This window comes from Sclerotinia sclerotiorum, genomic scaffold (genome assembly GCF_000146945.2).
Source record: "Sclerotinia sclerotiorum 1980 UF-70 scaffold_8 genomic scaffold, whole genome shotgun sequence".
NCBI classification, from domain to species: domain Eukaryota; kingdom Fungi; phylum Ascomycota; class Leotiomycetes; order Helotiales; family Sclerotiniaceae; genus Sclerotinia; species Sclerotinia sclerotiorum.
In genome coordinates this window covers 1521333-1545935 of record NW_001820828.1, presented here as the reverse complement: position 1 = coordinate 1545935, position 24603 = coordinate 1521333, and the positions used below count along the sequence as shown (strand labels likewise).

The window sequence follows — 24603 nt, the reverse complement described above, 5'->3', positions numbered from 1 at the left end:
ATTCGTGACACCCAATCCAATCGAATCCAACACTCTTTTTCCAGTGTCTTGTTACGACGGCTATCTTCTACGCCGCGTCACATGACTAAACCAAGGTAACGTGATTAAGTCACGTTATGGACCGCTGCGCGGTCCTGACTAGCCATAGGCATGAAGGTCTATATAATCAAGATGGATTTCCTTTGTATAGAGCTTCGTGCTCAAGATCAATCATTTAGTATACTCTACTATTAGTTACGAATTGCATTATTGTCATTACTTTAAGTCCCTGCTTGACGCCTAGTTATAAACCACCTCGAGAGCCTAGAGCACTTCCACGTGATCTAGACGGCAAACCTCGTAACATGTCTGTGTCTGTTCTTCAATATTCCATGTCCATGGAATTTTGGGAGGGGGATGGGATAATAGCATATATTTATACTAGTCTTTCTTATAACTAGGAGTCTAGATCAGAGATCCTACACAGTAAAATAGACACTATCATTTCGCAATGGAATCACCCAGCCAAACTCGGCATCATGTCAAAACCATTTTTTTATATATTGTAAATATGTATACAAATTCGCAAACGCTATGATATCTAAGTCATATAATATTTTGGTCCGCCTGAACCTTCGGGTACACTCCAATTGATATCCTGATCCGGAACCTTGATATCACACGTCTTACAATGAATGCAGCTGATGGCATAATTAGTATAATGTTGACCTATCAAGGAAGAGAACCACTTACTTTTGAGCATTAATTTGAAACCTTACTCCAATATCCTTTGTTGAATCCTCAACATATTCATACACACCCGCTGGGCAAAATCTATTTTCAATGCCTTTGTATTTTGGATACTCCATTTCCGCATGCTTATCCCAATCCTTGACCTGCAAATGAACTGGTTGATCTTCCTCGTGATTTGTACCTGTACGACTAACACTTGTCAAAATATCAAACGAGATCTTTCCATCAGGTTTCTCGTATTCAATCTTTGTACATTGATCGGCAAGTTTGGTGGCTGCAGCATCGGTGGTTTTATGTTTCAATGTCCAAGGGACTTTACCCTTGAGAATGAAAGCTTCGAATCCAGAGTACATAATACCACCGTATAGCTTTAATGGTGAATGGAATGATGGTCGCATATTTCGGACCTCCTTCAATTCTTTCCAGATGTATGATTTCCGTAACGAATCTTCATAATCATATAGGAAAACTGAGCTCTCATCATTCTTCTCCAATGCGGTCCATGTTGCTTCCGCAGCGAGCATTCCCGATTTCATGGCTGTGTGAGTACCCTTAATCTTTGGAACGTTGAGGAATCCTGCAGTATCACCAATTAAAGCCCCACCAGGGAATGCGCACTTCGGTATCGACTGAAATCCTCCTTCGTTGAGAGCTCGAGCTCCATAAGAAATACATTTGCCGCCCTCCAAAACGTCCTTGTAAAGAGGATGATGCTTCATCTTTTGAAACTCTTGATATGGCGACAGCCAAGGATTTGGATAATCAAGACCAACTACAAGTCCGATACTGACTAGATTTTCGCCGAAATGATACATCCAACCACCACCATAAGTGTCTGCCGGGAGAGGATAGCCCAAAGAGTGAACAACTTGGCCCTTCTTGAACTTTTCCGGTTGGATTTCCCATACCTCTTTTATACCAAGACCATAAGTTTGTGGTTGACTATCTCTACGAAGATCGAATTTCTTGATGACTTGCTTCGTAAGACTTCCATGACAACCTTCCGCGAACAGGGTTATTCTTGCGTGAAATTCCATTCCTCTTTCAAAACTATCTTTAGGTTTGCCACTTCTTGAAATACCCAAATCATTGGTGGCGACACCTTTGACAGATCCATCCGTCGCATATAACACTTCTGCGCCTGCGAATCCAGGATACACCTCAACACCAACTTCCTCTGCTCTGTCCCCAAGCCATTTTGTGAATTGATTAAGACTGACGATGTAATTGCCATGATTGTTCATCTGCGGTGGCGCGGGTATTGGAATTGAACTGCCCTTTGTAAGGAATCGCATCTTGTCGCCCGACACTGGAGTAACATTTTCGAATTTATTCTCATTGTCCTCTGCGAGCCAATCCGGAAACAATTCGTTGATAGCCGTAGGTTCAATGACAGCCCCAGAAAGTATATGTGCGCCAATTTCACCAGCCTTCTCCAAAAGTATTACTCGAAAATCTTCATTACCTGCTTCATTTGCAAGTTGCTTCAATCGAATTGCAGCACTTAAACCAGCAGGACCTGATAATGTTAGTAAAATTCATTGGCATGTGATAATATTCTTACCTCCTCCAACTATACATACATCGACCTGATCGGATTCCCTCTCCACCGACTTTGGATCGAAATCATTATTGACGTCTGCCAACCGACGGGGGACTGTAAGAGAAAAGACACGTCTCTGACCAGCGATTAGTGATGAGGCAATGCGGGGTCGTAATGTGGGATGTGTAGAAGACTGTTGAAGAATTCGCGGACATTGAATCGCAATCCTGGAAATATTTTGTCGAGCGACGTTACGCTGCAGACATGCCTTGACAGCCCTTGAAGAAGACATGATAATAATTACTGTCACCTCATATCAATAGTTGAATGCTTTGTTAAAAGTACAACGATTTGATTTGCCTCTTGACTCAGAAATGCATCAAAGTTCCGGGAAATTCTTCAAAGCTTCTCATCTCGGCAATGCAATAAAGCTGGAACCTCGGGCCAATCAGATGTCATTAGAATCAAATACATTTTCAATTGAATGCAGGAAATTGATCAACAACATCAATATTATCATGAAAGCGACAACGTGTTTTCACTGTGTGAGTTGAATTTTGATATACTGTCGCCGTACTTATTCGGACACGTATGCATGGTACTCTGAGCGACGCGGGGAAGATTACAAAGTTACTGGTAACGAATGGATGTCTCATGAATGTCGCCATCGTCGGAAGCGGAACACCGAAGTCGCAAACGAACAGGAACTTCATCAAGATTCATTGATCATCGCAAATAAAATTATACGCATTATCAGCAATGTCTATCATCACTCAAGATGCATTCCCGATATTATGGCTGGCACATCGTGACTATCTTTTCATGCCAAGATTAGAGATCTACTGGAGTATTTTACGACATGATTCTTGTCTGCCATACTATATCCGGTGGAAAGGTCATGATGAACGGAATCTGAAGAAAGATGGCACTTTGTAGGATTAGATCATTAACCCGACTAATATCTCAGTTACTGTGTTCATTTATTTTTCTCAATTCCTTTCTCACTTCTCTCAACAATCTTTCAGGGACTCGGGATATATGGCCAAAGATCTTCGACTCTTCCAAAGCCAAAAATGAATGTATCTTACTTTTGATCATCTTGTCTACTTTGGAGATAGCTCTCGGCTGGATAGAGTCGCCAGCAACCACCCCAAATACCCTACCATAGTCTGTCTCCTGAGTGCCATTTATTCGCTTACGTTTGCAAAGCGAATATGGCATTGCTGCGATCAGAATGGTTGTTAAACGAGGGGATATCACTAATTCCAATCGAAAACGTCGCATTGGCACAAAACCGCAAAGATCCAGTTTGAAGAACTCACCTCATGGAGTAGGCTTACTCAATTTCATTATGTACACTGGCTTTGATCATGATTATGATCTCCCAAGCGAACATCTTCAAAGTTCATGGACTCCCAGTGGGAATTTGCCAAGAACCCCGCTATGCCAAGGTGTGTTTCTTCTATATAAGACTCGGGATGAAGGTTTTCTCAATTAATTGGATGATACCGAACGATTGAACTTGATACCGTTGATCTCTCTCGAAATAGATCATTTGATACTGTACTACCGTTATCTTTCTACATTTGTGCACGGAATTCTCCACTTCCGACCTTTTTGCTGCGATCCAAGCATTTGACACTTCGTCATGGTTTGAGGCTGTAGCTAAAATGGCTTAATCGACGCTTCGAAACGCGTGTTTCCAACCTTATACAATGGAGTCAGAATTATCCGACGCCGATTATCATTTCACTCTTACAAAATGAATTCTAGATCAAACTGTGAAGATGCATCATTGGATCTTTATTGGGATAATTAATGCTTGGAAGGAGTTTTTCGTCTTGAGTTATACTATGGACCAAGCTACCCATGAATTTTCTTGCAGGTTCCTCCCCGGAAGTGTTGGAATCAGAGAAAATCCGTTTCTCGTAGAGCAAGGCTTCTTTTGGATAATATATCTGGTCCCCATTATTTCTAATTATGGCGCAATCCATGGTTCTGGTTCGAAAATCGTTACCATACGGGGTATGATGTTGAGTTTGACAGATTGTGGTCACAGATTAAACTTTCAGATAAATTGAGATCAGACACGCTAAGCATTCTATCTCAAGCATGTTTCCAAGTGTACATGTTTTTATTAGAGCTTATATGTGTATTTTTATTTGAGCACATACCTTTGTCTATCCCAGAGAAATCTGTTGAATTTGATGATAAAAGACTCGTAAAGCCCTCACTATTTGTCTCTTCATCCCACATCAACACTTCATTGCTTCGCCTTCATTTCACTCGTCTTTGAAGTAAGTCAGTCCAATCCAACCAGAATACTGAGAAATGCTAACAATTCATAAGTTGCTGCCTCATTCATTGCCTTTGCTATAAAAATCGACAGCTTGACGCTCATCGCCATAAATCTATCATCATGAAGAACTTCAGATCCATCTTGGCTTTCATCGCCATCTCTGCCACACTCGTTTCCACTCGAGCTTTGCCAGAAACCGAGAGTGATCTCATTGCTAGAGCACCAGTCCCAAATGGTTAGCCAAGTATAACTCACAAAATCAAACATAGCTAACAACGTCAGTATTGGAGTTCTATGCTCGATCAGCAAAGAATAAACTCAGCGAAGATGTCGCTGATGGGCCTGATAGTGCCGGTCAGTCTCTTCCGCCCTCTCATATCTTTTCGCAATACTGAATTATGCAACAGAACTCTTTGGCATAAACAATAAAAAGGCAAAGGGTACTGGCACCGCCGGTGCGAGCGGTGCAGCTTCTACCGGAACTGGCAAGAAGGGCAAGGGAAAGGGCAATAAGGTTCGTTTAATTCAGATATTTCCATTCCATCACACAATAATAACAAATACCAGGGAAGCGCAAAAGGCACCGGAAAGGCCAAAGGCACCGGAGCGGCAAAAGCCACCGGAAAAACAAAGACCACCGGCGCAGCAGGAGCCAAGTCTACTGGAACTGACTCAACCGGCAAGAAAGGCAAAGGCAAAGGTAGTGGCGAAGACAGCGACGATAGTAATGACAACCACGACGAAGATTCCGATGATGAAACTGCAGCCAAAGCAGCCAAAGCAGCCAAAGCTGGCAAAGCTGGCAAAGCTGGCAAAGCTAGCAAAGCAGACAAGGGAGACAAAGGAGACAAAGCAGAAGAAGAAGATAAAGCCATCTCCACAGGCCCCGTAACCGAAAATGAACCCAGCACCCTCGGTCTCCGCCACTATCCAACCCTAGAATCTAGAAAGAAAAACAAGAATGGTACTTCTTCTACAAATGGTACAGCGGCTGCAAGTGGAACTACGACTGGTAGGAAACCGGGTTCTACTGGTTCGAAAGGAAAGAAGGGGAAGGGTTCGAAGGGGAGTGCTAAGGCTACTGGGCTTGGTGCTGCAGGTGCGGCTGCTCCTTCCCCAACGAGTTAGTTTGGTCTTTGGGTTGGTGTTGTGTGGGGATAGAGAGAGGGGGTTGAGATAGATTTTTATAAAAGTCTTGGGTTGGAAGGAATATATAGATAGATACAATCGGATCAGGATCAGGATCAGGCGGTTTGAGACCGGTCAACTGGGTTGATTATCCTGATGTACACATATATATATATATGTGTTTCTAGTAGATTAGATTAGATTATATTATCTTATAGTGATATCATTCAATACATCTTTATGTTTTATTATTCGCTATTATATTTACTTATATTTTTACGATTATCCTACTTGGGGAAGTATAAAAGGTTCGATTTCTCTGAAAACCGTATACAGAGACGACACATTTTGCTGAGATTTGTTAACTTTTTTATGTTTTTTATTGAGTTGTTTAAATAAACTTGATCGCCGCTCGACTTGCTCATTGTCGATCAGGGTTTAGGAATAGATACTGAGAAAGTTTTGTGATATGTCATGGTAATAATGTTTAAATATAATTCCCTACAGCATTCTTTGACTATACATTGTAGGAAAAAAATCCCTTGAATTATTACTTATGTATAGGTATTTCCCATTTTGTTGTATACCTCTACTTCTAAAATATATATAGAAAGGATCTTGCTTTCCTTAAATACTTCTTATACAGGTTATCTTCACACAGATAGTTAGCTTGCTCTTCTCCATTAATTAGCACGTCATCTCCTGCAAGTATCTACTCTTCTCCGCTCATATTGAATTATTCAAATCATATCATCTCATTCACTACGGCTTAGGATTGGATAGTTCTCTATATAAGTTTTCATTCCCTCATGTAACGAAGAGCATGCATTGAGTGTTAAAAAGATCCGAGTAAATAACCAAGGAGTGAGCTGATCTGGGAGCTATCAATTTGTTGATATATATAAGTGCATTTGAAGCCTGGCATATTTAGGTGGAATATCCGAGGGAAATCCCTCAGCGGAAGTACCCTTAACAAGCACTTGACAGACAGTATTATTGCTAACATCTGTTGTCTGAATAAATTGAATCGTTGCTGTCACTGAATCATACTTACTGCATCTTATGTCTCCCAACTTACAGGTTAGAATTCTGCGTTAATACAGAACTTACTCAAAGGCATGACGACGAATTTTCAAATTAGATAATCAAGATTCTACTAAATATTCTAATACGTTCATCTTTACTCAAGGCATTCGCCCTGAAGAAGCCTTCGCCTACACTTTTTTCAGTGCCCTGCACTCCAGCAGCAGGGACCTCACATACTTAAACCAATGGATTTCAGCAACTAGCTTCATAACTCGCGAGTCAAATACTCGAGTATGAATCATCAAATTCAGCCCGGACTTACTTTTACAGTCAAGAGGTTCAGTTGACCTCTATGCTCTCTATAAATACTTTCGGTGTAGCCAGTTAGTGTGAACTACAACGAACCTGAAAACTTCAAATGCGGAATTTACATGGTTCAGGTCACCATAATCCAATGCATTGCTTTCAAAAAGTCTGGCTTCTTGAGAAGTGAGGTTATTGGAGTGTATTTTGTATTATTATCTCAAAGTAAGAAGATGGTTACCCCTGAAGTGACATCGCTACCAGTTTCCTTGTGGACGATTATTGTGTTTTGTCTTTTATTTATTCGTTAAAACAATCATCAAGCTCTGATATAGACTCATATTTAATCCATACTCACGGCGACGATAAATTCACACCACCGAATCCTGTTATCACTGCCATACGTATTAATCTATATCACCACATCATCTAATTTAATATCACAACCACAAAACCGCATCCAACCCCCGAAAAAAGCGTCTATATACTAAATCTTAGCCAGCTGATAACAGATCTCAATATTCCTAGAGACCCGGACAATATTCTACTGCTTTGTTCAGCCGTATAGTACACTCTAGATCTATCATTAAACAAATCCTCCTTTTATAACCAAACCTTTCCGCGCAAACGCTTAACGAGCTTAGCTCTTTCTTTCGCGCTAACTTATCCGCTAACTTCTATTGTAAACCCACTTATGCCACTAGTTTAGTCGAATTCATTGAGCTCTCAACCTCTATCTGAGAGTATCTTCTGGGCTTTCTATAAAACCCTGAAATTGGATGAGCTATTAAAATTTATCAGGAAGAGAAAAATAGTCTGTCCGACACTGCTTCTCATGGTCGACGAGTAATTTTCTGTATGCTGTTATCAGTGGTGAGAATTTTGCAAACGGATTGTTTTCGGATCTCGGAATTTTTAACTTCATGGCTGATAGTTTTAGCTTAGATGAGAAGTCTTGGTTGTTTAATTTGTTGTCATTACTTGATGGTAGCACGTTGCTGTCAGCAAAGCATTGCATAATATTAGATAGAAACTGGAAATATTCTCAACGTCGATCATTTTTGTTATTTAATCTTGCCACTTCAAATATGCAGATCTCTAGGTAAGACACTTAGTCTGTATATATCTCTCAATATATATCTGACAGTAAATGAGAATTCCCATAGCATTGAAGTACGTTGGTTAGTTGGTTGCTCCTACTCCTCATATCTGATTCAATAACGTTCTCTCCAAAAATGCACCGTGGCATCGAGGAAAATAGGAGGCCCTTAAATAGCAATCCTGAAAAAAGAGCCCGCAATCTCCAACTACCTTGAAAAATTCACCGTAATCAGCAAGTAGCAAAGATATGTCAATGATGTTTCTGGTTCATGACCCATACAAATATTCAGATATTCCAAACGGAGGCAGTTGGTACGTAGCAGGGTTTTGACTTTTTGATATCGGATTGGGATATATAAACTACCACTTGGTTCCCCTTTTCAGCATTTAAAAAATTGATGATTAGAGACAGTCCTGCAACTTGCTACAAGGAACCTGGAACGTATTACCTGTCCTAAGACATTAAGTGATTATCCCAATTCGTCCTACACGGGGCTTCTGGATGTCTTCCACGTGGAGTAACTTTTCAGCGGAAATATTGTTCGATATTATACTTCTAGTTGTTGTCATTTCCAATTTTCACTGTCGCCGCGCTCCCACTATTGACAGAATTTTCAGCCCAAACCTCCAATTATTGCTTGATAACTCAATGCGTATATTGAAAGACGGAGCACAAAAATCTGCGATTCTTTCGAGGCCCGACCGAATACTATGCTTTCACCGCAAGGTAAGCTTGATTCTTTGACTCTAATTGCAGCAAAGAACGTTTGATACGGGTATCCTCTGCACTAAATAGCTCCGTAAGGAGATTCCGTGGTCTTCTTTTTCCCAAACACGACAGAATGCGTGAGTGAATCTATTCACAGGTCTTCCGTATTAGTTTCTGCCTTGTTCGGGCTCAGTTCTATTCACTCCTAGTTTTTCCGCTTTAAAGGATAACGTGGACCCAGGTGCTGCAGATAATCTCGTCAAGCTCTTTTTTTGAGAGCAGCATATAATGTCTTCCATCCATCAAAAGTATGCTTCGCTCAAGGAATTGGCTGTTCTGAACCTCGGCGAAGAGGAAGATAACGTTCCCTACTTCAAAAGCCAGCGGACCAATCCAGTTAGCCATATATTGTCATTCCAAACTTCGAGAAATATGAACTCTGACCCTAAGTTGTGTCTGGCTTGAGCATTTATGTTGTTTATGGTTGAAGTCCATCTGAGCAGCAGAACTTTTTGCTGTCACTACTGTTCTCGAGGAGCTGATATCTACTTCTTCCGTTTCAGGGGTCAGTACAATAAAAGGGTTACAATCCATCCTTACATACACAAGTGACAAGACCTAACCCATACTAAAAACAGAACAATGTAGAATTTGCTTCTGGTTTTTACGGAATATTCCAGGAGTTCTAAATCGAGCCTCTCTTTAATCCACAACCCAGTTCCCTCCTTTCTCCAATGGCCGCGTGTATAGTTACACATCTATTAAAAAAGTTAGCTCTCTTACCGCGATTAAATTCTCTTCCCAAACCACACGATTCCCGATAATAATGGGGACTTTGAATGCTCTAACTTCTCTGTAGCTATTGAGAAATCAGGGTACTCGAAAATGTCATAAACTGAATCATTCTCTGTTATGTGTCAGCTTGTTCGGATTTATTTTACATTTGCCGTCAACGTCAATTGAATACTCATAGCAACTTCTCCATTATGCTTCACCGTGAGAAAATGCGTCATCATCATGGCTTTTTATCCATTACTGTCATCTTTCTTGACCATGGATTATTCATATTACCGATGTAAATATACCTCAACGTCAACTCCACCGCTATAGCTACTGGAACTTCGAAACCCTTGAAATTATGATTAAACATCAAACTCATCATACCTTCCCAAAGGCATTTCTTTGGTAAGTTTAAGAAGTTCATCATGTGTTTTAAGATCTTCTGGAGGGGTATGACTTATATGTACACTCCACTGAAGAACATACATAGACATGCCTCACAATGTGACTCGAGAGTCTTGAGTCAAGACGTGATCACAGTATGATTGTGTTGTCTCATTTGCGGTTGTCAAAGGAACCGTGGAACAAGGACCGGCACAAGTCTTCCAAATTGCAGAATTGGAAAGAAGAGTGATCGGTAAACCGGGCGATCTAGTAATCTGGTATGATCATCGCGATGTTTAGGCGTGGCAGAGGTTAAATATCAGAACGTGGTAGGGTCATACCACTAATGTGGAAATTCGAAATGCTAAGCAGGACGGTTTAGAGGTATGAGGTTGGATTAACATATCCCAAGGGAACTTTCTTATGAATACAAACTCCGTTGCTGTTCTATAATCGATGCAGACCCCAAACTATGAGTGTTTTTATTGTGGTACAATTAAAGCTAGCCATCAACTTGATGGCACAACAACGTGCTAGACTTCTGTACGTTTTTGCACTTTAGGGTGCTAAATACACAGGTCGATCTTGTGTATGAGAGCGACAATGTCTATATTTCGCTTGGATGCCACACCTATCATGTCTAGATAAATCTTGAAGTAAGATTACCTCAATATCTATCCTCCCCTGGGATAACAATATGGAACCTGTGATGATTTGTTCGGTTTGGATTATTAGAGTACAGGTGTTGATATTCACCTTGAATATTGAACCATAGTTAAAATTTTAGGTATCAATGTCCAAATTCATAACATCAGCCAATCAGCGCGTTCATATTCACATTAAATACCGAAAGTGACGATATGTAGGAATATCGTTACGAGAAGTTTCACAATGAGAAAAATAAGGTTAAGCTTCGGAAGAAGGAGCACCGGAAACGAGAGGAGACAAAATCGGCGGAGCGGAAACCACAAATAATAGCGTCTTGGCAAAATTACCGACCGACTCACATCAAGCAATCCAGCAACCTCATCACCGTCACCAACACCAACCCCCAAACAACTCCACCAGCACCCTCTATCCGCCATCCAAACCAGCAATATCACAAACCTTCTTCCCGCCCATCGCGAAGATTTCCCAAAATGTCTTTCACACGCGCCATTCCCCGCGCCAGCACGATCGTCCGCACACAAACACCAGTTCTCAACCCAGCACGAAATTTATCTTTTACCGCAGCCCGCAAATCGGCAGATCATGGGGATCATTATGATCCGCCGACCGGATGGTTGTTTGGAGTGAAGCCGGGAGAGAAGCCGGAGAAGGAGGGATGGGAGAATTTGTGGGTGTATGGATTTTTTGGGGCGTGTGCTTTTGGGGTTGTGGGTTATGCGGTTAAGCCGGATACTTCGTAGGTTTTTATTCTTTTTGTTTTTTTTGTTGGGGAGTTTCTGGATGTATTGGAGATGGGTGGGAGATGTGAAAGTGAGGGTTTTTGGAATAGGTGGGAGATGAGGAATTTGGGGAGAGCGGTGGAGGGGAGTTGTGGCAAGAATCTGGAAGAGATGTTTGGGAGAAAAGCTTCTACAGAAATTTAATCACACGAAAATCCGAGCACTGCTAACTATCATTCACAGGATACAAACATGGGCATTAGAAGAAGCACGCAGAAGGTTAGAAGCCGAAGGGATCTTGAAGGAGCCAGAAGACAAATCATAGACCAGTACGATTTGAGCAATTTACGATGGAGAATTTGCGAAGACTGAAGGGCGGAGAGTGATAAGATGAAACGGGGAGAAGCTGTAAATACGAGGATTGATGAAGGAGACGATGGACATCTTGCTGGATGCATATCAAGATGTACGGGTTGCACGAAATATGATACGTGCTAATAGAGCGAAGGAATGCTATTGAGTTTCTTTTCTTCCCCTTTAAAGGAAATTTGTGCAACGAAAGGGCGCCTATATGAGCTCACTGTGAAATGGATTCGAGGAGCCAAGTGAGAAGTGGGAACTCTAGCCCTGATAAAGGAGGAGCCTCCACCGGCCTCAAGGATAATATCGGACCTGATCTCATCAACACCGATACCAAGCGTATATTTGCAAATTCATCCGAAGCCACTCGGAAACTAGCCTTTCAAGATATGATTTTAAGTATGACTTATATATATTCTATCGCTCACTTTTCATTCGTCCAACTCTATAGGTATATACATCCACCACAGAAGTTCGCTAATTAGGTACAACATAACTCCACTCATGCTCTTCATCGCCATATTGTCTCGCCTCTATCCATTCCTTCATCTTCAATGCGATCTCACCGGCTTCTTGATCTGGTCTCAATCCACACTCAACCAAGTTGCCCTTCCATGAGATGTTTCTCACTGGACTAACAACAGCTGCTGTTCCTGCTCCGAAAGCCTCTAATAATCTTCCTTCCTTCGATGCATCTGATAATTCTTTCATAGTATATTTGCGCTCAGAAATTATCCATCCCTCCTTGGTAAGCTTCTCCCGAGCTAAAGACAGAACAGAGTCTCTTGTGACACCTTCCAAGATGGTACCGTCTAATGGAGCAGTAACCAATTCCTTCTGACCTTCCTTATTCTTGACAGCCACAAACATATTCATGGTACCAACCTCGGTAACAAACTCCTCTTCGCCAAACAACCATAAATTTTGGTGGAATCCCCTCTTAGCAGCCTCTAATTGTGGTAATATACATGGAGCATAGTTTGCACCCAGTTTCTTGTCTCCAACTCCTCCTGGCCATGCTCTCACAGCATAATCTGTAGCTTCCAAGGATATGGCCTTGAATCCAGTAGGATAGTATGGTCCAACTGGAGAAGCAATAACATACAGTAACGCAGATCCTGGTGGACCAACACCCAATGTTCTTTGTGTTCCAATCATAGTCGGTCTTAGGTATAGTGAATATCCTCTAGCATCTGGGATGAATCGTTTCTCCATAGCAACGAATTTCGATATCAACTCAATCAAAGCCGATTGATCGAAAGTTGGCAGGGCGATACGAGCTGAAGATTTGTTCATTCGCTCCATATTCTTAGTAGGTCTGAACAACCGTACATTTCCGCTTTTATCCTTGTATGCTTTCATTCCCTCGAAACATTCGAACGCATAATGGAAAACGCAAGAGGCGGGATCGAGAGAAAGGTTTTGGTAAGGTGTTATACGTGCGGGTAACCATCCTTCAGAAGCTGTCCATTCAATGCTAAGCATATGATCTATGAGCGGTCAGCAATTGGAGTTGTGAACAGTTATCAGATGAGCTTGCCTGTAAACGATCTTCCAAAGACCAATTCATTTGGAGGAAGTAGTTCACTGGGAGTAGTGTTTTTGGTTATAGTTAACTTGGTAGGGTCGATATCTTGTAGCTTTATTGTCGAAGCAGCTTCTGCTTGTATGCTGTATAATCTCGACGAAGCCTCCCACCGTCTTAACACTCTGGAGCTTGGTTTCGCGAAAGCCGCCCCTCTTGGGAACAATTGACGAAGCATTTTGACCAAATTCAAGTATAAAAAGTTGGAATGAACCTCGAAGTATCGGTCTGGGAAACTTGAGCTTCTTAAATGCCTAAGATCCCACGTATGCTTTGAAATAGTCTCTGGAGTTAACAAGTCAATTCAAAGGGTCCAAATAAAATTAAATGCTGTGACCACATCCGGCTCCGAATCGCGGAGTCATAATTGTCCCATAAGATTTCAAGGATTAGATGAGATAACATTTCCACTTCATGCAGCCTTATGTAAGCGACACATCCCTGGATCTCACAAGCTGAAGCCTTGTTGTGTTTTTGAGAGGCCACGCCAAATTCCAAGCTAAGATGTCCCTTTGCTTGACAAGGCTTACGCTTTTGGTACACTAGAACAAACTGGCAGATCAACACTAAACTTATTGCGCAAAGTACAAAAGTTTATCAAGAATTGCAACAGTTACTTTACCAAGATCATATTGGTAATTATCAGCTTCTTTAAGTATAATTATCCAGGCTTTAGGTTTCATGTGCAGTGAGTTCGGACAATCTTTCGAAGCGCCAGTGTTGGTGGGAGGAGAGTTGCGAAGATGTTTAGTTCCGCGTTGAAATCCTTCACTTCGAATATAAATTCGAATTACTCAGTATCATCTACCCCAAGTTCATATTCCGGACCATGGAAGATATACGATGCGAAGAAGAAATCAACCGGAAAGACTGCCTCAGTCTTTGTCCTTGATCGCAAATCTTTAGATGCACATGCTGGATCCCTGGGACGGTCGAGTGCGTCCTCGATGAAACGTGCGACTGAGGATGTAATTGAAAGATTAAAGAAAGAAGCTTCATCATTGGCAAGACTGCGGCATCCCAGTATCTTGGAATTGGTCGAGCCAGTTGAGGAAACGAGGGGTGGAGGCTTACAATTTGCGACCGAGACTGTGACGGCCTCATTGTCCGGGCTACTGCAGGAGAAAGACGAACAAGAAAGGGCTGGTGGCATTGGCGGACGTACCAGTCGATATGTCACCGAGGATTCGGAAGGTGGCAGACGGAGGAGAGAGGTTGAAATAGATGAACTGGAAATACAAAAGGGTCTTCTACAGATCAGCAAAGCATTGGAGTTTTTACATGATAATGCTGGTCTTGTACATGGGAACCTAACGCCTGATGCTGTGTTTGTGAATGCCAAGGTGAGCTTCATGTGCATCTGTGTATCTACTTCGACTGATTATTTATAGTCCGACTGGAAAATTAGTGGACTTAGCTTTTGTAGTCCGCCAGACAATTCGACCAAAGCTACTTCGGTGCAACCTATCAACCTTTCTGAGGTTCTGAACATCGACCCTCGACTACCTCGTTCTGTTCAAATCAACCTCGACTATTGCTCCCCCGACTTTGTCCTAGACTCGAATTTAAATGTTGCAGCAGACATGTTCTCATTAGGTCTTCTCATTATCGCCCTTTATAATTCGCCCCATACTTCACCACTGGAATCTAATAACAGCATTTCTGGCTACAAAAGACTATTTACCTCTTCTTCTACTATACCCTCATCCAGCAATTCCTTCATGTGCAAAAAATCTTTGCCAAGAGATATGACTGGAGAAGTACTACCACGATTGATAACTAGACGTCCAGCGCAACGTATGACCGCAAAAGAATTCCAGCAAAGTGCCTACTTTGATAACATTCTAATATCTACCATTCGATTCTTGGACTCTCTACCGGCAAAGACACCTAATGAAAAGGCTCAATTCATGCGTGGTTTGTTAAGGGTGTTACCCTCATTTCCAAAAAGTGTTATGGAGAAAAAGGTTTTACCGGCTTTATTAGAAGAGATGAAAGACCGAGAGTTGATCTCATTAATTTTACAAAATATTTTCAAAATTATCGAATTATTGCCCACGTCAAGACGGCCGTTCACCGAAAAGATCATGCCTAGGCTCAAGGAGATATTTTTGAATAACCCCAAACCTCCCACTGAACGTGATGCCGCAAAGGAGGCTGGTTTGATGGTACTGCTGGAGCATATTCAAGTAATATCTGTTAACTGCTCAGGTAAAGAATTTAAAGAAGGTAAGGTATTTCTACTGAATAGACATATTTTGTGTGCTAATTGCCTTAGATATCTTGCCCATTGTAGCAATCTCGATAGATTCACCAACACACGCTCTTGTAGATGCTGCACTGCGAAGCCTGAATGTTGTTCTACCTCTTCTTGATTTTTCCACAATCAAGAATGAACTCTTCCCAGTTATTGCTTCCGTATTTACGAAGACTAGTAGTCTGGGAATCAAAGTTCGAGGTTTAGAAGCTTTCGTAGTTCTTTGTGGTGGCTCAAATAATCCAGCCTCTAGCAATGACGGCCTTGACGGCATTGGCGGCGCCAAGAAGAACACATCAACTCCTCTTGACAAATATACCATGCAGGAGAAGATTGTACCACTAATTCGAGCAATCAAAACGAAAGAACCTGCTGTTGCGGTCGCTGCACTGAATGTCCTTAGACAGATAGGCACTATAGCCGACGCGGAATTCGTTGCCATGGATATTCTTCCCATTCTATGGAATATGAGTTTGGGTCCACTACTAAACTTACAGCAGTTCCAATCTTTCATGGAGCTTATCAAAAGCTTATCTGTTCGGGTCGAGTCTGAGCAAACAAAGAAGCTGCAAGAGCTGTCCGGTATCAACGGCGGAAGGGCAAACGGAACTGATGACTTCATGTCGTTTGGCGCCGCATCAGCGTTTCCATCGGCATTGGGATCTGATGACCCCGAAATGGATTTCGAGCGACTAGTTAAAGGCGGAATTGGTGCACCATCATCCAGCAACCCGTTAGATTCCGGCTGGGACGCTAACCCACCGAGTGCCGGTATTCAGCAATCTCAGTCGTCGACACAACCCAAACCAGTTGCCTTTTCGTGGTCTACTCCATCACCCACAGCGCCTACATTCCCTTCTAACTCTATTAATAATGTTCTTCGTACATCACAAAACACCACATCACGCACAGTCACACCCGATCTGTCTAGCTTTGGTGCTCTAACACCATCAGCTACCCAATTCTCACAACCACTTCAGCCCCAATCTAACTACTCAAATCCAATACAACCTCAATCATCGTTTTCCCAACCTCAGTCCTCCTTCTCCAAAACCCAATCCGCATTCCCGCCACCTAAATCTACCACTTCTTCCATAAACTGGAACACCGCCGCTTCGTCCTCAACCCCCAACCCGTGGGGCTCAAACCCGACAACCTCATCTCTTTCATCCATCTCGCCGCCTCCTTCCAATCCCTCTTTATCCTCAATGAGCAACATGACCAACTCCATGTCTTCACTCTCCATGAATCAAATGAATCAAGCAAGACCCGCATTAAACAGTTCCCAGAGCGCCTCGAGTTCTTTTTCGAGTTTCTCATTGCCGCCGCCACCTAGTGCGAGCATGGGGGGAGGAAGTAATTATAGTGCGTTTGGGGGTGCTAGTAGTGGTGGGCAGAGGATGGGGATGGGAGGCATGGGGATGGGGCAACAGAGACCGGTTGTGCAGCAGCAACAGCCGCAGCAACAACAACAGCAGAAGAAAAGTGGATTGGATGCTTATGAGAGTTTGCTATGAGCTGCGATTAGTGAAGTAACAGGGTTTGAATACGAATGAGTTGGTGAAATTTAGGCAAGGAAGTCGAGGGGAATGGGGGTTAATAGGACTCAGGGTCAGGGTTGGGGGAAGGGAATGGGGAAGAGCTGGGTCAGGTGCATGATGCGACTTTGGAATGAAATGAGTGAGGGAAAAAGGGACAATTGAAAGTCTTTGGAGCGCGGCCTGAAAAGAAAATGGGAGCCGATGGAGTTTCGAGTCTAAAAGTACATATATACCTAGTGGGAAGGGAGGAAATGGATAGATAGCCAGCGAGCGAGCGAGCGAGCGTGCGAGTTAATTCAGCAAGTCATAATTAATTATCTTATGCTTTCGAGAAAAGAAATATGTGATTTTCATGATGAACGCTTAATCTATATTGCATGATATCTATTTGAATCTTGAATTCCTCGTTATGCTCTCTGAATCTTTTCCCACGCTTTTATTCAAATGATATATACAAGGATAAAATTGGGTACTTCACATCTTTCTTTCTTTCTTTATCTATCTATCCTTCTCCCACGACCAAATGGAGAAATCTACAATCCCTTCTCCTCGCGCATTTTCCTGAAGAAATCAGTGACTCCAGTAAAGACAACGAGTAAAATACCACCACCGGGTCCTAATCTGAGGACCTTGGGTAAGAATCCTTTGTAGAGTGCAGCGAAACCTTCTTCCTTCATGACGGTTCCGAGAGCTGGCCAGGCCCAGTTGTATTTTGGTGCTAAGCCGGCTACCTTGGGACTATTTTGAATGCGCGATTTAACGACATCCATGGGCGTGTTGAGGATTGTACCGGTGGTTCCACCGATTGCTCCCGATATCATGTTGACTAGCATTTCCTGCTTCTTGTTGTCGGGTTGGGGCATTAGTGCCTTGACTTGGAAGATACAGCCAAAGTATCCGGCGTTCCATAAAATGTGTCTCCACATTGTACTTTCTAGTCCGTTGTACAGAGCTAATGGTCCCTCGGCTTTCACAATTTTGCTCACGCAGTCTACCATTCCGGAGTATTTTCCAGCGGAGGCGCGATCTTGTAGACGGATTTTGACGAGTTCGAACGGGACGACTACGAATGATTCGGTTGCTCCAGCGGTGGCTCCGGTGAGAATGGCGAGGGATTGGTTTTGTTTGGCGACGCCGAATATGTCGCGGTAGAATTTTCCCCATGATTCGTTGGCTGCGAATTTGGTGGCACGTTTGGGCGCTTCCATTAGGATTGGGGCTTCGATTCCGCGATATAATCGTGAGATACTTTGGGCGGAGTGTCAGTACATGTCGTCCGCTGCGAGAGGAAGGGCATTCTAGAATAACATACCCTTCATTCTTAATGATCTTTCTGAAGCAATCCACCATGCCATTGTATCCATCCGGTCCAGCGGAACTAGTTTGCAGTTGTCTATTTTCTGGTCAGTATTCTGTTTTATGTACTGGTATATGGAAAGTAGAGAAAATCGGACTCACACTCTAGTCTTTACGACATCTAACGGGTACCTGTATGAGTTATTAGTATGTGCACTAGCAATTGCTTGTCTTCTCACGGAGGACACTTACATAACAAGAATCTATCGCAATTTCATCCAAATTAGTTCTCACGTTCCGCAAGTTTCGCAGGATATGCAGCAGAAGGAACTCACTTCAGATACACCAGCAATGGCACCTAGAAAGTGTTTGTAAGAATCAATTTCAAGAAATGGGATGAGGGGTCCACGTACCAGCTGCGAACTGGTAAACGAATGGAAGAGGCTTTTCGGTGGACATGATTGCGATTGATGCTATTAACAGGTTAGAGATGAATGGAGTAAGTAAATCCTGTGGAAGATTATTGTTATGTGTGAAAAGTCGTTGTGGTGTAACATACCTTGAATTTTCTAAATATCTAGTATCTATCTACTCGTATGTAGAATCAAGCTATCTATCTGACCTGGCAGAGAAATAATTATTTGCTCTGTGCGACAACTTTCTTATCAATCAATCATCAACCCCGGAAATATTGGGGCTTTAAGCTCTTCCGCTATTCTTCTCCACTTATAGCCGACGATCGGAGAACAGAAAGCAGCACGGTATATGTCAGACAGGGGATGAGCTGTGAGTGGGCTTCATGCTTACTAATAAATTTGGAGGGGAACTTGCTTGGACTGACTGATAGGAAAGAATCAAAACAAAACACGCTAATGATATGGAGAAAAGGGAAAGCGCGTTCCAGGTCGCGAAATCGCGTATAACGAGGTACCTAGTAACTACTCTACTTACTATACTGCTACTATATTGTTATCTACTCCACAAACTGCAAGAACTAATCATCCCACTGAGATTAATAACATTAACCTTAACATTAATCTTCACATAAACTTTTGGTTTATTCAAATTATTTTCATATTGCTTGCTACACTCCATAAAACACCATCTCTCATGTACTATCCCAATTCATATTTGGTGAAGATATGATGCCTCTTCAAAAGTCCTTCTCTGAGACCAATCATTCTGGAAAAGAGAATAATGTATGTACATCAATCTACGCACCTACTCTTGTATAACTCGGCATACAAGCAGATAACCATTTTATGAACTAATAGAAGCTAATTGAACACAGTCACGGCCACAATGGCAGAGAAATAAGAATTATGAAAGCCCACAGCAAAAGCAAAAGCCCAAAGTTCCCGCAAAACCACTCGCAGAAAAGCCACCCATTCCTGTCTCAACCACTACTAAGAATATACTCAACAATTTTCAATACCGAGAACAAACCGGGAAGAAGGATGATGCGAAAGAAGTTATAAATTTGGTGTCATCGGAGGCAGATAGCCGGACCGCCACACCATCGAAGAAGAGGCGACAAAGTTCATCAAAAGATGGAAAGACTTCTGTAGAAGAAGATGTCTCCCTTGAGGAGCCTGCAGATGCACCTTCCACCCCATCAATGGGGTTTGATCCCACACAAAACACCGATTTCAAACGACCATTCAAAGCAATATCACCTGACGATCGTATAATTTGGGATACAAACAAAGATAGTCAACAGTTACCTGACCCGCGAACTAGCAATCTGGGAAAGAGAAAGAGAGGCGATGTCGAGTTTCATAGAGCACAGAGTTCTTCACCTATATTGGGTCGCTCATCGCAAGCAGATTCACGACCACGACCGGGGCCGGAGGTTGAAGTGTGGATGAGAGTAACTCAGAAGGACCATAAACTTTCGCGGATTATGGACAATGCGTCTCCGCAATCATTGAAAGATGGCAATGCACTTAGAGGATTGACTCGATCAAGGAGTCTTGGTAATCCATTAAATCCAAAGAGACATCAACCGAATAGGATAGGAAAAAATAGAGATATTGATACCCCTGGTTTGATGAGGCGACTGCAGGAAGATTATAAGCCAAAGGATTTTTCTAGTGGTCCTTCGAGCTCATCACCTCTTCCTAACAAAGGACTATTTCATGAAGGATTGAGCTCTCCATTAGGGCAAAAGGGAACTGAGAGGAGGACATCGCCTCTGAAAAGGAGACTTGAACCGCCGTCATCACCAATCAGAAATGCCGACTCCGCTGCTCCTCTGCTGAGCCCAAAGAGACCTTCTACTTCCGAGTCGGATTATGGTTCTGATGATGGTCTTGATGAAATTGGTGGGATGATACTTTCGGCTATCGAGTCGCAAAGTCAAGCTCCTCCTGCTTCGAAGTCACGACCACTACCTCCACTTAAAAAACATCAACCGCCCACTAAGCCAAAAACTTACTCTACGCATAAACCTCCAAATGTCTCGAGAATCCCCACCACTTCGAAAGTAGTTGATGACGATAGTAGCGATGAATTTGGCGAGGGCTTGGATGATGATGATTTTGATGCTGCTTTTGCTGGATCAGTTCCAGTAGATAATGTAGAGCTTCCACCATCAAGGCCTAGAGGCGCAGCAGCTAAGGAAGAGTCCGATGATGAATTTGGTGACAATATAGACGATTCAGATTTTACTGCTGCGGAGATAGCAGCAACTCAGTCACTTAAGCCATCGGCAAATAGCTTAATGCCTGTACGTCCGAAAAAGTCATAGCAATATATTATTTATTCAATGCTAAGAAATGTCTAGTCTATGGAAAAAGTTCGCGCAATTCAAAGATATCTTGTCACTATGATAGACAATAATCAATATGAAGGTGTTAATGGTAGATTGCAACCAGAAAAGGTAAAAATTCTTAACTTCTTGTCTTGATTTGACTAACCAGCCCAAGATACTTTTTCTTCAACCTGAGCGTTCCAAAGTTAAAAGAATGGTTCACCTCCGAGGCACGTGGATTGATACTCCTGTGACTATGAAAGCCTTTGTTCATATCATTGGCAAATTCGACTCGCAGGGAATCTGCATCATAGATGATAACTCTGGTTTGATCATTCTTCATCCGGATCATCTTATCTCTGCGCTTGTTGTAGCAGATTCTTTTGGATGTACTCGTCGTGCTGTTCTCCAAGATAGAGTCAAAGCTACTGGTGAAGCATCTCCAGCGATGCTTTATGGAACGATTCTTCATGAAATTTTTCAGGCTGCAATGCTTGCTAATCGATGGGACACAAGGTTTTTAGGTGAGCTCATTGACAAGCTTGCTCAGAGACATCTTGAGGATTTGTATGTAATCAAGGTTGAAATACCCCAGGCTGTGGAATATCTACATAGTAAGATGGGAGAATTACAAGCATGGGCGGAATTGTTTGTGTCATCTCAACCGAAAGTAAGTAAACCAGACCGTTCTTCACTCTATATACTAATTTCCTTAGCCTGAAGCTCTAGTAAAAGCTAGCAATGGTGATAGCGTGGCTATGTGTGTCAGCAACCTCCTCGATGTTGAAGAGCACGTCTGGTCTCCAATGTATGGTTTGAAAGGCAATATCGATGCTACGGTACAGATCACTATGAGAGATGAGAAAGGGGAAAGAACCCTTACTGCACCTCTTGAGGTCAAAACAGGCAAGAATCCCAGTATAGCCAACCGAGCGCAAACTGCACTCTACAATCTCCTCATATCTGATCGATATGATGTTGAAATCGCTTATGGTATTTTGTACTACATGGAAACGTCAGAGACTATTAGAATTCCCGCTATTCGTCACGAACTTCGCCATATGATCATGCAGAGGAATGAACTGGCTTGTTTTGTCCGAGAAAAGAATGCCCAACTTCCGCCTATGCTTAAGAAAGAGAATATGTGTGGAAGGTGTTATGCCAAGAATACATGCTTCATTTATCACAAGCTGGCTGATGATGGAAATGGTGAGACAAGTGGCATGAAGGAAAAGTTTGATGAAGTGGTCAAACATCTTACCCCGAAGCATAAAGAGTTCTTTCTCAAATGGGATGATCTCCTTACGAAGGAAGAAAAGGATTCCTTGAAATTTCGTCGAGAGTTATGGACTATGCTTAGCTCGGAACGAGAGAAGCTTGGTCGATGTTTTTCCAATGTTGTCATTGAAGAAGGATCAGCATACGAAGACCTCAACAATGAAAAGATTAATCGCTATCGATACACTATGATCAAACCAAAAAACTCAACAACACCAGGATTCTCCTTCATGGATTCGCAAATAATTGTAGGAGAACCAATCGTCATCTCAGATGAAAAAGGTCATTTTGCCCTCGCCAAAGGTTATGTTACCAACGTACGGAAAAATAGGATCACAGTTGCAGTTGATCGTCGTTTACATAATGCTCGCATCAGACAACCTGGATTTGACGAGACTAATAATCAGGTTTTCGCTAGTATTATGGAAGTGGCAGCTGAAGGGTCCACACCGGCGGATTCCATTGGTAAAATCAAGGAGGACCCAATTCTTTACAGACTCGATAAGGATGAATTCAGTAATGGCCTTGCTACCGTTCGAAATAATCTCATTCAAATAATGACAGAGGGACCTTTTGGATCACGAGAAATTCGAGGTCTGGTCGTCGATCTTAATGCTCCTCGTTTCAAACCACATTCAACACAATACACACTTAAAGATCGCTCGTCTATAAATGTAGATCAACGTCGTGCTATTGAAAAAGTCATGTCGGCACAAGATTATGCGCTTGTACTTGGTATGCCTGGTACAGGAAAGACTACAACCATTGCTCATATTATTCGAGCTCTTGTATCACAGGGAAAATCGGTTCTTTTGACTTCCTATACTCATACAGCTGTGGACAATATTCTTCTCAAACTTCGTGATGACTCGATTCCTATCTTGCGTTTAGGTGCGAAAGCGAAAATTCACCCTGATGTTCAAGAATTTGCCAAACTTGCCATTGATCCTAAAGAAACTATGGAAGAGATTCGAAGTGTCTGGCATGGTACACCAATTATTGCTACTAGTTGTCTCGGTATTAATCATCCTATTTTCAACGAACGGACATTCGACTATTGCATAGTAGACGAGGCTTCTCAAATTACACTTCCCGTTTGTGTCGGTCCTATTCGTCTCGCACGTACATTCATTCTTGTTGGAGATCATAACCAACTTCCACCATTAGTCAAAGATGAAGAAGCCAGAAAAGGTGGTTTAGATATTTCTCTCTTCAAATATCTCTCCGATGCTCATCCTCAAAGCGTTGTCTATCTCGAACATCAATACCGTATGAATGCAGATGTAATGGCTCTCTCCAATACACTCATCTATAATGGTCGTCTTAAATGCGGTAGCGAATCCGTAGCTACTCGAAAAATCATCATCCCTGAGATGGATGCGCTTAAAGCACATCATCATACTCCCAGCAGTATTCTACATAGTACTCAGAAATCCATCTGTCTCGAACCCAAAAAAGGGAGATGTTGGTTGAGAGATCTATTAGATCCAGATGTTACCGTCGCATTTGTGGACACAGATGGACTCGGAGAAATAGCTCGAGAAAGCGAAAAGGGAAATCGAACAGTCAATGATGTGGAAGCTAAAATCGTCACTCAACTCGTCACTTCTCTCATATCCGTCGGTGTCGATCCTACAGAAATAGGAGTAATGACGCATTATCGCTCTCAATTAGCTTTACTAAAAGATAGTCTCCGTACCGCCAAAGGCGTAGAAATGCACACGGCAGATCGCTTTCAAGGAAGAGATAAAGAAGTTACTATCCTAAGTTTAGTACGTAGTAACGAAGCGGGAAATATAGGTGAATTGCTCAAAGATTGGAGGAGAATAAATGTAGCATTTACAAGAGCGAAAACAAAGTTATTAGTGGTAGGTAGTAGAGGTACTTTGAAAGGAAGCTCAGAGAGGAGGGAAGTTCAGGGTGAGAAGAAGGAAGAGATGGTTTGTAGGTTTGTTAAGTTGATGGAGGAGAGGATGTGGGTTTATGGGTTGAGGGAGGAACAGTTCTTGGGGCATTTTTGGGAGGGGGGAGGTGGTTTGACGCAGGGGAGTGTGGGAGTGGGGAGTTTGTCGCAGTGGGTTGGGGTGGGGGATGAGGGGTGTGGGAAGGGTGGGGGAGAGAGTGGTGAGGGTGAAGCTGAG

The 24603-nt window shown here is 42.5% G+C and overlaps 12 protein-coding genes across 12 annotated transcripts; 6 read left to right on the top strand and 6 right to left on the bottom strand.

Moving 5' to 3' along the window:
* Positions 1 to 580: 580 nt before the first annotated feature.
* On the bottom strand, positions 581 to 2567 carry SS1G_06893 (hypothetical protein; the record flags this gene model as incomplete). The annotated part of the gene is made up of 3 exons (XM_001592602.1): positions 581 to 680; positions 733 to 2251; positions 2297 to 2567. The coding sequence occupies 3 exons, from the start codon at positions 2565 to 2567 to the stop codon at positions 581 to 583; spliced, it is 1890 nt and encodes a 629-aa protein (XP_001592652.1).
* Positions 2568 to 3095: 528 nt separating this feature from the next.
* On the bottom strand, positions 3096 to 3496 carry SS1G_06892 (predicted protein; the record flags this gene model as incomplete). The annotated part of the gene is made up of 2 exons (XM_001592601.1): positions 3096 to 3187; positions 3364 to 3496. 2 exons carry the CDS (start codon positions 3494 to 3496, stop codon positions 3096 to 3098), a joined length of 225 nt encoding a protein of 74 aa, XP_001592651.1.
* A 13-nt stretch (positions 3497 to 3509) lies between these two features.
* On the top strand, positions 3510 to 4207 carry SS1G_06891 (predicted protein; the record flags this gene model as incomplete). Its single annotated transcript, XM_001592600.1, has 2 exons — positions 3510 to 3726; positions 4161 to 4207. 2 exons carry the CDS (start codon positions 3510 to 3512, stop codon positions 4205 to 4207), a joined length of 264 nt encoding a protein of 87 aa, XP_001592650.1.
* Positions 4208 to 4694: 487 nt separating this feature from the next.
* SS1G_06890 (predicted protein) lies at positions 4695 to 5702 on the top strand (the record flags this gene model as incomplete). Its single annotated transcript, XM_001592599.1, has 4 exons — positions 4695 to 4809; positions 4857 to 4928; positions 4982 to 5088; positions 5142 to 5702. 4 exons carry the CDS (start codon positions 4695 to 4697, stop codon positions 5700 to 5702), a joined length of 855 nt encoding a protein of 284 aa, XP_001592649.1.
* Positions 5703 to 6586: 884 nt separating this feature from the next.
* On the bottom strand, positions 6587 to 7433 carry SS1G_06889 (predicted protein; the record flags this gene model as incomplete). Its single annotated transcript, XM_001592598.1, has 3 exons — positions 6587 to 6775; positions 7051 to 7087; positions 7390 to 7433. The coding sequence occupies 3 exons, from the start codon at positions 7431 to 7433 to the stop codon at positions 6587 to 6589; spliced, it is 270 nt and encodes an 89-aa protein (XP_001592648.1).
* A 1696-nt stretch (positions 7434 to 9129) lies between these two features.
* Positions 9130 to 9306, top strand: SS1G_06888 (predicted protein; the record flags this gene model as incomplete). The annotated part of the gene is made up of 1 exon (XM_001592597.1): positions 9130 to 9306. One exon carries the CDS (start codon positions 9130 to 9132, stop codon positions 9304 to 9306), a length of 177 nt encoding a protein of 58 aa, XP_001592647.1.
* A 550-nt stretch (positions 9307 to 9856) lies between these two features.
* Positions 9857 to 10045, bottom strand: SS1G_06887 (predicted protein; the record flags this gene model as incomplete). The annotated part of the gene is made up of 1 exon (XM_001592596.1): positions 9857 to 10045. One exon carries the CDS (start codon positions 10043 to 10045, stop codon positions 9857 to 9859), a length of 189 nt encoding a protein of 62 aa, XP_001592646.1.
* Positions 10046 to 11144: 1099 nt separating this feature from the next.
* Positions 11145 to 11718, top strand: SS1G_06886 (hypothetical protein; the record flags this gene model as incomplete). The annotated part of the gene is made up of 2 exons (XM_001592595.1): positions 11145 to 11410; positions 11637 to 11718. The coding sequence occupies 2 exons, from the start codon at positions 11145 to 11147 to the stop codon at positions 11716 to 11718; spliced, it is 348 nt and encodes a 115-aa protein (XP_001592645.1).
* A 512-nt stretch (positions 11719 to 12230) lies between these two features.
* On the bottom strand, positions 12231 to 13516 carry SS1G_06885 (branched-chain-amino-acid aminotransferase; the record flags this gene model as incomplete). Its single annotated transcript, XM_001592594.1, has 2 exons — positions 12231 to 13243; positions 13294 to 13516. 2 exons carry the CDS (start codon positions 13514 to 13516, stop codon positions 12231 to 12233), a joined length of 1236 nt encoding a protein of 411 aa, XP_001592644.1.
* Positions 13517 to 14081: 565 nt separating this feature from the next.
* On the top strand, positions 14082 to 17112 carry SS1G_06884 (hypothetical protein; the record flags this gene model as incomplete). Its single annotated transcript, XM_001592593.1, has 3 exons — positions 14082 to 14681; positions 14730 to 15567; positions 15617 to 17112. 3 exons carry the CDS (start codon positions 14082 to 14084, stop codon positions 17110 to 17112), a joined length of 2934 nt encoding a protein of 977 aa, XP_001592643.1.
* A 557-nt stretch (positions 17113 to 17669) lies between these two features.
* On the bottom strand, positions 17670 to 18686 carry SS1G_06883 (mitochondrial 2-oxodicarboxylate; the record flags this gene model as incomplete). The annotated part of the gene is made up of 4 exons (XM_001592592.1): positions 17670 to 18384; positions 18449 to 18529; positions 18595 to 18624; positions 18685 to 18686. Coding segments are annotated over 4 exons (828 nt in total).
* An 891-nt stretch (positions 18687 to 19577) lies between these two features.
* Positions 19578 to 24557, top strand: SS1G_06882 (hypothetical protein; the record flags this gene model as incomplete). The annotated part of the gene is made up of 6 exons (XM_001592591.1): positions 19578 to 19631; positions 19724 to 21160; positions 21218 to 21313; positions 21360 to 21854; positions 21901 to 24406; positions 24466 to 24557. The coding sequence occupies 6 exons, from the start codon at positions 19578 to 19580 to the stop codon at positions 24555 to 24557; spliced, it is 4680 nt and encodes a 1559-aa protein (XP_001592641.1).
* Between the last annotated feature and the right edge of the window lie 46 nt (positions 24558 to 24603).